This window comes from Pristis pectinata, chromosome 8 (assembly GCF_009764475.1).
Source record: "Pristis pectinata isolate sPriPec2 chromosome 8, sPriPec2.1.pri, whole genome shotgun sequence".
Classification (NCBI taxonomy): Eukaryota; Metazoa; Chordata; class Chondrichthyes; order Rhinopristiformes; family Pristidae; genus Pristis; species Pristis pectinata.
The window spans coordinates 77,533,056-77,548,704 of record NC_067412.1 but is presented as its reverse complement, the minus strand read 5'-3'; the positions used below and the strand labels follow the sequence as shown (position 1 = coordinate 77,548,704).

Sequence of the window (15,649 nt, the reverse complement as noted above, 5' to 3'; positions counted from 1 at the left end):
AGTTCCAGATATCAACCACTCTGTGTAAAATAGAAATCTCACTTGGATCCCCTTTAAAACTCCTTCCTCTCACCTTAAACCTATGCCCTCGTGTTTTCTACATCCTTACCAAGGAAATAAGATTCTGACCACCTATCCTAGCTATACTTCTTATATTTTTATATACTTCCATCGTCACCCCTTTGCTCCAGGGAAAACGAGCCCAGCCTATTTAATCTCTCCCTGTAACTAAAGTGATCCAGTCCTGGTGAATCTCCTCTGCATTCTCTCCAGCACAATCGCATCTTTCCTCCAGTATGGCAACCAGAACAGCAGACAATACTCCAAGTGCGGTGAATCCACATACTATTCAATCCCCAATTATGGCTGCATTTCTGCACTTCGACATCACCTCTTTTATTTATCTCACGATGCTGTTAATGTGTTATAGACTCCTATGAGGCATAATCGAATTCAATCCCCTAGAAATCAGCACTGAAGAACTGACTGAGAATGGCGCACTCCAGAGGATTATTTTAAGTCTGTAAGGCTAAGTCTGATTATTTGTAAGGCTGAATCTTTGTCTCAGCAGTTCGGATCGAGTATTCTTCATGTAGAAGCCAGAAGATTTGTACATCTTCAAATTGAAATAATTTAAAATTGGTTTTGTGTTTATAATTGTTACAGCATCATCACTAAGAGCAGGAAGCATTAATAAGCAACATCACATGCAGCCATAAATCAGTTCAATAGCCTAACTCGTGATCATGTTGACATCATCAACACAGCAGGTAACAGTGCGAGCACAAAATGTGGCATCAACCAGCAAGGACACTATTCATATGTTTCATTTTGCTGAAGGTTCAAACTGTTGCACTTATCATTATGATACGTCTTTAATCGTTTCTAAATCTATTGGAGATCTTTTTATTTAAAAAAAACGATGCTTAGATCAGGGCATTGTATACGCCAAGACTTCTCATTCCAGCTTGTTGCAAATACCTGCTTCCTAGAGGGGCGCGTGATTGCTTTAGTCGCGACATCGTAATGTGATTGGATAATGGAAGAAATTCTCGTGTTTAATTGGTTCATTAACCATTGATTGATTGGCTGGGCTTGTAACGCCGATTGTTCCAGGGACATTGTCACTTACCTATTGGTTAAGAAGGAGATCGCTCACAGAAGACTCCGCCGCTGATTGGCTATTCTGCCCATCTGAGAGCTGCGCCAGAAGCCGATTGGTGGAGGTTGTCGGTGCGCTCACCGATCACGTGTGGTCCTGCGGCGCTGTAGTTGAGGCGGCGAAGCTCTGGGGTGAGGTGTTGTTGTCTCTCCGTCTTCGGCCATGCAGCGACGGGCCGTTTCCCAGCTCGCCTTCCTTGTCCTCGCAGGTGAGTGGCTGCCCGCACGTTCCGGCCAGGAGCTGTCGCCGTGCCCGGCGGCCTTGAGACCGGAGGCGGCGTCGCTCTGGTCCCGAGGTGCTGCAGGCCTGACAGTTGCCCTCTTAAGTTTTCTTTAATTTGTCTGCCGAGCCTGGTTGAAGTGACCTTTCTGCATGCGCTTCCATTCCACGCCATCCTTTTCCTAGTGGTAGGTGGTGGGCGCTCTCTGCGGTCAAAAGTCCTGAGATACTGCACATATCTTGGGACCAGTGATGACTGGGCATTGATCCCGCGAATGTTTGGTATTTCCAGCACTTGCTTTCGTATATCTCGGTTCCAGCGCCTCGGCGCTCTGGGCTCGTTTCACTTTCTCTACCTTCTGTAATTTTATCACTAAATGTATCTTGGGCTAAATAACTGCACCACGTTGAGATGAATAGTGAGCCCCAAATCTGGATAAAGTTGGAAAAATTGGACGCACTGGATATGAATATGCCCCGATGCTTTTGTAAAAGTATTTATACTGACTTTTTTATTGTAACTTGCAATAAAAGGAGAGTAAGATTAAACTTGCCCAATTTTATCTGAGACTGTCCTGATCCTTAAAATCTGAGGAACAGGCATTTGACGTGCATTTTCCTGGTTTTGATGAAAAAGATAACAATGGTTTAAGTTTGTTTTAGAGCTGCTCATTAGCTAGTGGTCTGTGTTGGGGATTTTGGCATAGGGCAAAGTTGTTGCCTGTTTCCCATTTGTAGTTTAAATTTAGCCAACTGATATTTGTAATTAACCTTAACTCAAAATTACTGGAACTTATGGTACCATATGCTGCCTTAACTCCATACTGACAGAAGGAAATGATGAATCTTTGGAAGTGATAGCATATTCTATGAAGATAGGTTTTTGAAATATGGGAGAATGTATTAGATTGATACACTGCATTTTGATTCCTATAGATATTGGTTTTATGAGCAAGGCCCATTTTGTTTTGTTATAAAGTAAGCATTGTCATTTCTGTCAAACTTAAGTGTTTTTTTCTTTAGTCTGTTTGATATACTTAAATTTAGACATTTCAAGTAGGCTGTGATATTTGTTACTGTTTGCTTACTGTTAGATTTACTGTTTATGATTCTGTACCTGTGTTCAAGGGCTTTGTGTCCTCTGGAATCAGGAAGCTATGCTTTAAATTTGAAACACAATTTGTACAATCTGTTGTGCTTAAACCTTTTATGGTTAACACATCATTCAAATGTGTGGCTACTGGAGGTGCAGTTTCAATTGTTTGTCTTAAAGTTCTTATTTCTGGCATATCTACTTGATTTTCACTTCAACTTTTGTCTTGAATATCAAGTTGTGCACATTTTGTTTAATTGTTTTGGAAATTATCAGTATTTCCTGGGTCACACATGTCATTTCTGGGCTTTAATGTTTTTGATCATTTTGATTTATAATCTGCCTTTAGTTTGTATTTGCACCATTGACCAAGTCTTAAATGCAGCAGGGTTCTAGGATTTTGGAACAGTGTCACTTGTGATACTTGATCATTAACCTGGCATCTTAACTAGCTCACTTGTAAAAACTACTGTAACCTTAGATTGGCACAAGTGTCCCATCAGTGGGATTCTTGAGATGTGGCTAATTATTTAATCTGGATGCATGTTGCATTTCAAAAATGATGTTTACACTAACTTGGTATATGATGGACATTCCTGTTTGTTCTTTTATGGGTCTGTGATTCATCATTTGGCAAGTACAGCAGAAGTGTCATCTACTAGATTTTACCTTGCAGTAATTGTTGGAACAAACTAGAGTCCCATATTTAAGCAGGAATTGCATTGAAAAGTTGAATTGTTTTCCTTGCTGGAGTCTGCATAGGATCTGGCTCTGACTGGCGTTGTCATTGTGCCAAGGTTTGCTATTGGGATTCTCGGGTTGGATCTAGCACAGGATCTGTCTCCATTGATTGTAAATGGGGATTGTGTGCAAAGATTTGAAGGGAATGGCCAATTTAAATTATTTTGTTTTGATGTAGTGTATTTAGTAGTGTTTGCTTTAATTTGGGGCAGTGTTCATCCAGAATAAAGAAACATCCTTTGGCACACTGAGTCTGTCAGTCATTATCCATCAATACCATTTCTTCTGTCCATATCCCATTCACTTCCCCACCCCAGCCTATGCACTAGAGCCATATACAATGGCCAGTTAACATACCAGCTCTTCTTTTGGCTTGTGGGAGGAGACTAGAGCACCCAGAGTAAATCTGGTCATAGAATGTGTGAACTCGACAAAGAGCAGCAGAGGTGAGGATTGAACCCAGGTTGTTGCTACTTTGAGGTAGCAGCTCTCTATGTTTAAATATTTGCCAGACACTTCACTTAAGGAGCATCTCCATTCATAAACTGGTGAAGGAGTTGACACCTATTATTGCTGGAAATGCTTGACTGGACCAAAGTATCCAAACCTGACTATTGGCAATATTTTGAATATTTTTTGTTATGACCAAAATGCAATGCTACAAAAATTCTTGGAATCTAAAAATGCACAAAGGACCTTGATGCGTAAGATGAGTTTGTGGATTGACTGACATTGAATGGTTGTTCCATGGTAACCAAATGAACTTCTTATTTTCAGGATTTTTACTAACTGAAGCAGTGGAGATTGAAGTCCATGACAAGGATAACAAAACCTGCATATATGCCACTTTATCAGTCAACTTCACTGTCCTTTATGAAGTAAATGGAACAATGGTATGTCATATAATTTTCCATATGATTGCAACAGTAAGATTGGAGCATTAAATTCATTTATTGTGCAATTTCAGTTGACACTGTTGATTTTCAAGGCCTCTGTTTTTGGATGAGTTAAAAGGTTTGATCTAGGAATTGGGCTCCTATTTGCTTGCCAGCAATTTAGATGTTTGATAGCAACAATGTTGGGCTTGATTGTAATGGTCTCTAGACAACACAAATCACTTGAGTGATTAGTATTGACTACTGAAACTTTAAACTACGAGCAATAAGGGGAAGCAAATGTTTAACTGGATATCATGTATTTAGTGTAATCAGTGGAACAAAACTGCTTGCTGCAAGTCATTTAGCAGCATTAAAAGTAAACTATATTACGTTAACTGCAGTAGCTACTGAGATGCAGGGAATGAGTGCTGGTTACTTATTATCTTTTGGAAATGTGGCAATTGAGGTATATTGTTAGGAATGGCCATTCAGATTTCTGACTTGAGAATACATTGCTTAATGAAGCCAATTGTTTTTTCCTTTTGTTCTAGTTAATTGCATTATCTAAGCAGTCGTGTGATACTTAAAATTGCCCTATTTAAAGAGAAGAAACTAGAATCTTCTGAAATCCTTGCTAAGTACTAGCAAAGCTTCAAATTATCACTAAAAGTTGGATATCTGTCAATCTATTTTGTGTTTTTTCCATTAAATATGTCAAATGGAGGCTGCATTGCTCAACTAGGGCAAATGTACACCTTCTGTGTATATGTAGGGATCTATCCTGGGTACATTCTTCCTGTGGACTATGGTTGGATGGCAGTAGAATAGATGAGGACTGTAGGGACTGCGTGCCTAGATCAATTTAAAATATCCCCAATGATTTGCCTATCAGGATCAGTCCTGTTTGGCAAGGGGCGGGGGGGGGGGGGGGGGGGGGGGGGGGTGGGGGGGGGGGGGAGGAGGGGGAGGAAGAGGGTGTAGGGGGGAATATAGCAATCACTATTTGGCTAATCCTGAAGACTTTTCTCTTCATATTTTAAACTTGCTTTATTTTCAATGCACAAAATTTAATAGGAGCTGCTCTGAAAATTCCAGACTAAATCTGATTTGCAATGTATTCCCAGTTGTGTGCCAAAAGTGTAAGCTATTTGTCCACAACTGCATCCTGATGTTCAATTAGCTCATTGGTTTACATTCAACTCTAGACACTTCATGTACAATCCTTAAAACTAAAGGTTTACCTGGTACTTATTCAGAACCACTGAGCACTTCAGGATAGGTAGCAGTTGAGCTGAAAATTGATCCATCCAGTCATTGTCAAGCTCTTCACTTGTATAAATGTTTAAATTTCAAACTTTTCTGAGAACTTGCAGGTAATCCCAGCTGTAGATATGGAGTTTGTGCCAATGTGTCCTAGTTTATTGCTTGTCCAGCAGAGCCATTGTGGGCATAACTGATCGTACCATCCACATGCCTATCTAATTCCGATTTTTGTTTACTTTATTCAGAAAAATGCTACCTTTCAATTACCTAATTCATTGTCTTCAAATGGAAGTGTATGTGGTGATAATAATTCAGCTCCCTTGTTAAAAATGGACTTTGGACATGGTCATTCCTTGAGCTTAAATTTCTCCCATTCTGCTGGAATATTTAGAGGAGATGTATTGACTTTCACGTACAACACGAGTGATGCAACACTGTTTCCGGGAGCAAAAAACACAAGTATGATTTTTATTTTTACCTTGTATAGTGGGTTGAACAATAAGTCTAGCAATAAATGCTCTTAACCAGGAGAGCATATTTGGCAATCTGTTGCCTAACTATTTCAGGAAGGTTAACAGTACTGGGTAAATGGTATGATTGAAGAAGATGCTAAATATGTTTAATACTCTAGGATTAGTGGAATATCTATAGATTATCTGAAGATGTGTTATGCCTTGTACTGTATCTGTTCTTGCCTTTTGCATTAATACATAGGTTATTTCTGTGGCTCCTCCTTTGGGACTCAGATGTGGGCTATCAGCTCCAAGGAATTTCTGGTTTTAAGAATTTAGTTACTATTTGATTTGTTGTGAAGACAAATTTTTCCTTAACACCTCACTATTTCTTTACTCCACATTTTAATTTCTCCTGTTGTCCCTATGGGAAATGCATGTGTTGCTGTTGCTTAGTTGAAGTTTGTAATCATTTATTTGCTAATGCATCTTTTTCCACTCATCCCTTTTGGTCATTTGTTGCTGCTTAATAAATCTCCCAATCCTCTGGCAGAATTTTTTTTTACAAGCTTCCTTTTTCATCCAAAGCTATCTTTTAACTTAGTTACATTACTGAGGCAGGCTCAGTAGTGTAACAGTTAGCATAATGCTTTACAGTGCCAGTTCAATTCGGGCTGCTATCTGTAAGGAGTTTGTATGTTTTCCATGTCTGTGTGAGTTTCCTCCTGGTGCTCTGGTTTCCTCCCACATTCCAAAGATGTACGGGATAGGAAGTTGTGGGCATGCTATGTTGGCGCCAGAAGCATGGCAACACTTGCGGGCTGCCCCCAGAAGACTCAACGCAAAAGATGTATTTCACTGTTTTGATGTACGTGTGACTGATAAAGATATCTTGCATTAATGTTTTTTCCAGTGGACACATTGGAGCATTGAAATAGCCATCTTTCATACAACCAAGCCCATGTGCCTTAATTTGGTCTAAGAGCAATTGGGGGTGGGGGGGGGTGGGGGGGGAAGAAAGGCAGTTATCATGGTCAAACCAATACTATATAGAATGACAATCTGCATGGCATTTTGACCTTGCATTGTGAATTGGTCGCTAAGTTTGCCTACAAATCCATTAGGCAATGAAGGGTGTACTTGAGGAGATCTTGAGTTTGTTTTCTACCTAAAAATGCTTTAGTTTTTTGACCATATTTTGATAACTTGAGTGTGACATCCTAAGATTTGGCAACATTTTTAATTGAAGTTTATTACTTTCAAAAGTGTGGGTTGTACCTGGCATACTGTTTCCTTAAAAGTCTGAGTTGGCACATGACCATTCTGTCATTGAGGCTGAATTGCACTGTGTACAAATGATTATAGAATCATCTGCTTGAGTATTCCTTCTACATGGAAGGGTACCATGAAGCAGTAACACTGTTCCATTGTTTTATTCCTAGAGCTGCTTGGTCTTGGAATGCTTGATCATTAGTTGCTGTGATTAATGCAGGATAGACCTATTTTGCATTTCATGAATGTTGAGATGCATACTTCTGCTAAAACACAAATTTAAGTCCATTTCCAATGCCTTTCATTACCTCCATTTCAGTGGTATCTCTATTTTATCTTCATAGGTGTAAACAAAGTAGCTGTGGATTCCCTAATGGAGGCTGCACCACTTAACACAATTTACACATGTAGAAGTGCTAAAGCTATTGCAAGCAAGGCAGTAATCATGGTTTTATATGATGTTGGCATTCAAGCCTTTGTGGAGAATGGAACAATTAGCAAAAATGGTGAGAAATGCTCCATTTAATTGTCATATTTTAAATGTCTTCTGTACACAATGCCAGGTTTGAGTTCTATTTTGTTTATAATAGCTCAAGAATTTGTGCTGGGATATTGATTTGAGTTGACACCTAATGCCAATCTTGACCATTAGTTGGCCAGTTCATGCTGCCCACCTCCCCCACCCCCAAAACCATAGCTGCAGTCTGAGGTTATTGGGCACATCCACAGAGAATAAAAGCTGTTCTGTCCCAGACTTGCTATCTTAGCCCACCTGGTTCCAATCTGAAATGTGGTCATTCTAGTTTCTTAGGATTTAATAACTCCATTATTTGCATTTCCAGCTACATGGTGGATGGTGTGCATTTCAATTTATTACTTGAAGGTCTGTTTGGAAACCCTTGCTGCATAATCTATTTCAAAGTGGTAAAGTTAAGAACTTCAATTTCTCTGCTTTTTTTTCCCTTGTAAAAGGTAATTGGACAGCAAGGATTAGAAGGCTGCTTGTAGAGCTGGTGAACCACATTTGATGTGACCCAACCAAATACCTGGTTTGGGTCAATGGTACAGGTTGGGATGAAATGCTTGATATTGATGCATGTCCTCAGTTCTTGATTAATGTTTAGTTTCATCCTTGGGCTCAAATGTGCTGTCAACCTGTATATTTAGGTATATGGCCAGGTCTAGAAAAACATTACATGCACTTTGGATGGGTTTGGTCATCCTGTAGCTGAGTTTTTTGTGAACCCAATTGGACCTCCAAGATGGACCATGTAGTGAATTATTGCCTGAACTACCTAATTTACTTTACAAGTAGTGAGAATCTCTTTCCTTCCCAGAATCCATCTGCAAGGCAGACATGCCTACTACAATGGCACCTCTTACAACATGGACAGCCTCAACCATGACCCCAACTAAACCATCACCACCATCACTGCCAGCAGTGGGCAACTACACACTCAAAAATGGTAGTGATTTTTGTCTTCTTGCCAATATGGCACTACAGCTGAATCTTACCTATACAGATGATAACCAGGTATTTTTTTTTTCTTGCATTGTTCGTTACAATTTTCTTTTTGTGCATTACAAGCAAATAACTTTTCCCTCTTCCATCACCCAACCTATTTCAGACACGAGTGATTAATATTGATTCCAATTCTACAGCAAGTGGACACTGTGGGCATCAAGATGCAGCTCTTGTGCTAGAAGATGCAAGCACAACTATTCTATTTCATTTCATTGTGGTAAGTGTTCAATTTCAAGGGGAGAATGGTTGAATGCTAGATGTCTTGAGTTGTTCTAGACTGGGATATGTTGATCAAGCTTTCCTAGGGTTCAGGAAGCAGCAAGACTTGGCAGTGGTGTAAGAAAACAATGGACTGGTGGTTCCCAGTTAACTTGGTTTGGGACTTAAAAGGGGAAGGGCCAAAATGTTAGAATTCCATTTTTAATTTTAAGCATAACTTCAGTGCATCTTCAGTGAAAAGATATAATATGACTGTAATTATTGCATTAACTTTGTCGTGGGTAGTTAACCACATTCCAGCATTACAACCTGTTTTTCATGGGTAGTACTTTTTTGCTAAATGGCAACTGTCATCTTGCCCCAGCTTGGAACATTTGATGCATTCGTACCCACAATTAGTTCAGTTTTACTGGTGTAAATGTAAGATTGATATTGAGATTTTCTAGGTCTGTATGGTGTCTTTATAATCCTTATGTTCTCCTGAAACTTGTCAGCATTTTTGCATACTTGTGTAATATTTTGTTGCAGGAGCAATCAAAGTTCTTCCTAAAGGAGGTGAAAACTAATATAAGCCTGGTTGTAAATGGTTCAAGTAAGTATTGTCTATTGCAGTAGTTGAAGGTAAGCTTGGCAAGGTTATCAGTTTGACCATCCAGAGATATTTCATCTTGATGGGAAGGGTGACTGAGATGAAGTGGCTTTCTTTCAGATGAAAGGTTATGGATCTAAAATGTTTACTTATTTTTCATAACTTCTACCTGATCTTGGACATTTTTACTAATGTGTAATGTTGCATATGATTCTACTTATCAAGAGGTTAGGCAGAGGCGGTCTGAAACTGTTTGACACAAGCGCCAATGCTCAAATACCCCTTTTGGATGTGTTCAAATTTGAGTCTTAAGTAAAATTCCAATCTGGAATTGGTTTTGGTTAATTTTTATACTTTGATTAGGTTAACTTTTTATTTTCCTTTCCAGCAATCTTACTTCACAGCAACAATAGTAGCCTGAGATACTGGCAGGCATCTGTTGGAAGTTCATATATGTGCCAAAAGGAGCAAAGGCTGAGGGTGACTGACAAATTGGTTATTAATGCATTTAATGTGTGGGTCCAACCATTTGAGCTGAAGTCTGGAACCTTTTCCAGAGGTAAGTGGTTTTTGTGTATGTTAACTGTAAATGCTACCTTTTGCAATCTGTCCCTATCGCTGGGTAGCAGCATCTTGTTCCCGTTCAATGTGAATGCTAAAAATGATAGTGTATCTGGTTAATATGAAACAGACAAAGAGTTTGTCTTCGCTCTTTACCTTCCAGTGCCACATGATAACATTTGTCATCTTGAGTTTACTCAATGCCACATTTGGTATTTATGAAGTGCTGAGCTTCTGGAATCCCCTTTACCAGCAAATAGTTGAGCCTTAAACCCAGCTAATTTGGGAATTAATGTCGAACTCGGTACCAGAAAGATTACAGATGATATTGGTGGTATTGATTTAAGTGCAAATTCCATCATGGAGATGCCATATTTTCTCATTTGTGACACAAGGCAAGTCAGCCCATCAAGACTATACGCGCTTGGAGCATTCCTGTTGGGCTCATTTTCCCTCACTTTTTTTATTCCAAAATAAACTTTATTCATCATAAAACAAACTATATACAGCAATAAAACAGGGCAAACCTTTACATTCGTGTACGGATCAATCATTAGTGTTACCTTTTTACATTTAAAAAACAGCACCAATGCCACTCGTGGCTCTGCTTTGGTAACCCCACTTATTTACCTCTTGGCTCTTCTTATGCCCACCAGCTCTCCTAGTTGCCCGTCCCTTGCATGCAGGGCAATTTATAGTAGCCTCCTTTCAGTGTGGGTGGGAAAAATAGCTTGGCAGATGTTTAACCAACTAGGCTGAACAAACAGCAGTGTCAATATTCTAGCCAGTTGTAAAGTAAAATTAAAAAAAAATTGTCCTTGCACCAATAAACTTTTTAGCAAATGAGAACTTGTATATAGCTGCTGTTTTCCTCCACAGTGTCTGGTAATTCATATTTTTGTTTAATCCACAGCTGAAGAGTGTTCTCTCGATGATGACAGCATTCTTATTCCTATTATAGTTGGCGCAGCTCTGGCTGTCTTAATTGTGATTGTTGTAATTGCTTATGTGATTGGTAGAAGAAAAAGCTACGCTGGATACCAGACACTCTAGATTTTGTCTTGGTTTGCCAAATATTTGGTGATATGATTACATGATGGCTATTTAGTAGGTGGAAGTCCTTGCCCCTTCTACTTAAAAATTGCACTATGCCCTTGCCAAGTCTCCAGGGCTAATGAGCTTGCACCTGTACTACATTTTAGAGATGAAATGTTGAAAGTACATTGCTGGCATTGAAGGATGAAAATTTTTGGTTTAGACTTCATGGCATTACTACAAGGAAATGACTGTTTAGTCCAGTATAGAAATTTGTCTTGGTGACTGCCTATTGAGATTAACATTTATGAATGACTAATACTTGCCAGCAATGATTCTAACATTTCTTCCAATTTAATGAATATAAAATCTAAAACTGAATGTTATACAATCAGTTCTAATTTAGCTTGTTTGGATGTACTGTGGAAAATGTATAAATGTTAATAATGTTTGTGTATATAAGTTTGGAATTTAGCAAAAATGTTTATAGGGACAGCTGTTAGGTGCCTTGAACTGTAGAAACTTTTCCAAGTTTGTAATGTGTTCTAATTGGCATGTGTAAACGTTATCTAATATTAACCACTGATCTTTTTCTAATTTGGCAATCTGGAGTTTTTTCACTGCACTCTAGACATAGTGAAATTTTGGCTTTTATCTTGGTATTATAGCTTGGATAAATTACAATCACTTCCTGGAGTTCTTTTTTATGTAAAGTTTAACTTGCATTTATAATAAAGAATTCTCTGTAAGCTTGTACAATTTTTGGGCTGAGGCTGTAAATTTTACACTTCAATAGGAAGCAACATCCAGACAGCCTGAGCATTTTGGGCATAACTGGAATACACTAATTACATTTTATTGTTTCTACTCATGTATGTGGTTATTGCTAGCAAAGCCATCCATTAATGGAAAGACTTGTCACTTAACAACAATATGCCAACCATATTATCCCAGATTTTTAACTTCAAGATGCCATTCTGTGGATTTGGTTCAATTCCATGCATCACTAGTTTAATAGTCATTAGTATTATTTTGTCATATGAAGGTGATCCCTCTGTTATTGGGGGTGGGGGGGCTGGTGGTGGTGTTCCTTGGAAAAACCCATTTATGCATGCATTAAATGCAAATTGGGAAATTTGATTTCTTTTGTTCAAATTCACTGAATTTTACTCCTTATCTCCTTTGGGTAGTGATTTTTGATTTCTGTTAAGGCAAATTTTCCTAACCCTGAATGACCTTAACACTGGGTTCTAAGTTTGGTCTTACTCTGTGATAATGTCATTCTTTTGCCTCTGAGACTAGGTGTGTTTGACTTCACAAATCACATGTACTAAGTTTTCCAGGTCACTGTAAAACTTGCCAGAGCTGCTGATCTTGTAGCATTTAGAAAGGAGCAATAAAAGTTAATGTCCATAATCTAACTTGGATTTTTCTGAAACTTCATTTAGTTGCTGTTCAGTTAAGATGTACAGGTAGGTTAATTTGGGGGTTTAAAATGGGCGGGGTGGACTCGTTGGGCCGGAAGGGCCTGTTACCATGCTGTAAATATAAAAAAAAATCCACCAAATTTTAAGATGCAACTGTTGTAGCTGTTTCATCTATTGAAGTTTCCTAAAATGCTGTCAGTTTTGTTTGGGCTTCAATTTCAAATCCAGCTCAATTTTGTTTTGCTCAGTAACAGATTTAGACATCTAAATGCTGGGACCCAGCTCTGGTATTGATTTGACAGACCTGAACTGAAGAAACAAGTTGCTGCAGTTCACATTAAGATTAAATTTTGATATGGGTTAATCTGTTGAATGTTGTATTAGTAAGAATTGTTATGGATCCAAATTCAAAGAAAAGGGTTGTTGGTCCATTAAATAGGATGCACATGTAGGCTAGTCATTGTATAAGCTCTCAATAGTGCCTTTTTTGGTAGACTGCTTTCCAAATCTAAAGTTGCAAGTGTCTAATTCTGGGGGATGGAAAAACCCCATGTTTAAGCAAATGGATTTTATTAGATTGGTGTTGATTTACCCTTCAGGCTTTTTGCATGTATCTGAAGAGTAAATCAATTGCATGCAAATCTCTAGCCTCAAGTTTTCTGTGTACTTTTTTAAGTACAGTTCAGCACATTGTATTTTCCTCCACCAATTTCAGCTCTGCCTTAATTATACATTTAAATCCAGTCAGATCTAATGGATATCCTTTCTATTGGAACTAATTTCCAGTATTGACAAATGAGATTGCCCATGGTGGTATATTGAACCAAGTGTAGTATTAATTGCATTAGTACCAATAGGCCAGTGATGTTGCATTCCAAGATGCTATACTAACAACTTTAAACTTCCCAACATTGAGATCAATTGCTGCTTTTCAAAAAAGTGTAGGAATATAGAAATCGGACATGTTCATTTCACTTTATTTCGAAGCACTTGATATTTAAGTCTGCTTATTTTAATTTGGGTCCTGTGGGTTTCTTTCTAGTTTCGGGTTGCTGATTTCACTAACTTTTACCAAATTTCTTAACCCAACTGAAGGTTGCAAAGCAAATGAAAACTGCATCATGCTGATTGCAAATGGTGCAGTGTTGGGAGCTCTGATTTTTGTAGTGATGATTTGCATTGGTCATGAATCAAATGAATGGATATGAACACTTTTAAACTTTCAGCTTTGTGATTGCTGAGCAATGGAACAATAAGCTGTACAATGAACCCATGCTAACTTTGATCGTTTCCATTGGGAGATTAAGTGTGCCTTTGGTTTACCTTTTACAAACTTCTATTGTCTTTGTTTTGTAAGCATGTAGAAATTTGCAAATTGCTTTAGATGGACAGCTAGTGAAATGAACAAACCTCCATGTGTGGTCCATTTCTTCAGGGCTAATGGTATAATTACCTAATTGACTTGCGCAAGGGATTGATTTTTGAACTTGTTTTCCTCTGTTATTGCTTTCAGAAGTATAATGTCAAACCAGCCTAACTTGCAGTTGCCAGATAAAATGTGTATGGTTTTTGTTGCATTAAACAATAACGTTTGGATGGAGTAGAATAAAATCCTAAACAACTTGGTTGTAGGCTTCCACAATTTCTTGTGGTTTTAAATAAGCAGCACAAACCAATGAAAATGGAAGGCCATTAGTGGGGATTGCAGGTGCACTGGAATCTTCATTCTGGTCCCTCCTGCTTTTGTCACTGCTATTGCTCTATGCAGAATGCACTTTGACCATCAAGGCAATTAGTTACCAAGTCTTTAATATGAAGATGAAATTAATGCATTGAGGCTTACAATAAAATTACACTGCAGTCTTGACTGCAAATCTTGATGACCAACTTCAATCTACTTCGTTTTGTGTAATGACTTTGCCTTGTTTATGGTGCCCTGCTGCACTTCAAGTTTGTCTTAAATCTACAGCATTGCATTTCTGTAAATCTGAAACTGTTCTTGAGGGTTTTTCATGAAGATGGAATGGAGCCATCTATTTGCTGGATGTTTCCAGTGTAGTGATTTGCATGCTTTAAAAGATTTTGTGCTGTTTTCATGGTCGTCATTTTCCATTTCCAATCTCAAGTTACAACATCACTAACGTGTAATTAAACTTTATAGGAATTAATATATGATTGGACTAGTGGTTTGTTCATATTAACTGCACCTCAAAGTTTTGTAATTACCAAGTTCTTGTGGATATTTGTGATCATGAAGTCAAACTTGTATTTTAAAGGGCATTTTAGTTTCTGCACTTACTGTAATCCTTCAACAAACATCTACATCATCACAGCTGAAGAATGTCTTTTTTCTGACAGGGATTTCCAATGCCAATTGCTTCTGAAACTGCATTGGGCCTGTTAATAATTGCCATTGTCTCGTGTAATTAGTAACAGTCCAGATAATTTGAGATTTGTCCAATCAGTGTATCACATCTCTTCTGTATGCTCTATGGCTCCTCCTGTACAATATTCCCAGTTTGTGGTGAGGGAGGGCAGCACAAAGAAATTGAGAGTTGGCTAACCTAATTAGTGCACAACAATTTGTGTATGATCATTTATTTAACACAATTCCTTATCACTAGTGATTTGTCACATTACAGATTCAAGAGTGGTCCAAATATACCTAATGGGTTATTCAGTATTGTTTAATATTTACCACCTCAAGGTGCAAAATTAGAAATACAGAAATTGGCTTTATGCCATTGGCATTAAGCAATAAATGGAAAATCAACATGCCCCATGTCCAATGTTTGGAATTTTGTATTAGGCTTGCACTCAGTTTGTAATTCATCTATTCCCCAATGTTCACAACTGCTATTGTATGCATCCTTAAAAGGAACATGTTAAAACATCTTTCAATAAAGAAAAAAACAGCTGTGCAGAAGGGAGTGTGAACAAGACTTTGTGCAGTCCATAACTGGCAGTTATACCTGTTCAAGGTAAAATGAAGGCTAGCCAGGTATGTCAAATGGTCAACTGGAGGTAAGGTGAAAAGGTGAGTTGTGCAGATTTGGTAAAAGCAATATTAAGTTTCCAATTGGCAGTTGGTCTATTTTTGGGCTATTGCCAAGGAAAAAGCTGAAGTTAGTGGCCATGGAGAAATTTGCAGCAGGAATAAAATGGATTTCCTCTTTCCAGTATTGGATAGCGGAAGGAAATCCATTTGTGCAG

General features: G+C 38.3%; 1 protein-coding gene across 1 annotated transcript; it reads left to right on the top strand.

Moving 5' to 3' along the window:
* The first annotated feature begins 751 nt into the window (after window positions 1-751).
* lamp2 (lysosomal-associated membrane protein 2) lies at window positions 752-14,811 on the top strand. Its single transcript, XM_052022204.1, has 9 exons — window positions 752-1,370; window positions 3,993-4,108; window positions 5,602-5,815; window positions 7,425-7,586; window positions 8,418-8,614; window positions 8,709-8,822; window positions 9,353-9,416; window positions 9,802-9,972; window positions 10,888-14,811. Exons 1-9 carry the CDS (start codon window positions 1,325-1,327, stop codon window positions 11,025-11,027), a joined length of 1,224 nt encoding a protein of 407 aa, XP_051878164.1. The 5' UTR covers window positions 752-1,324; the 3' UTR covers window positions 11,028-14,811.
* Window positions 14,812-15,649: the final 838 nt, after the last annotated feature.

Bases quoted from the DNA above. Each gene is read 5' to 3' on its own strand.
- lamp2 (XM_052022204.1), top strand. From the start codon at position 1,325: ATGCAGCGACGGGCCGTTTCCCAGCTCGCCTTCCTTGTCCTCGCAG. The intron at 5,816-7,424 runs GTATGATTTTTA...TTATCTTCATAG, and splicing joins TCCGGGAGCAAAAAACACAA to GTGTAAACAAAGTAGCTGTG. The intron at 9,417-9,801 runs GTAAGTATTGTC...TTTCCTTTCCAG, and splicing joins CCTGGTTGTAAATGGTTCAA to CAATCTTACTTCACAGCAAC.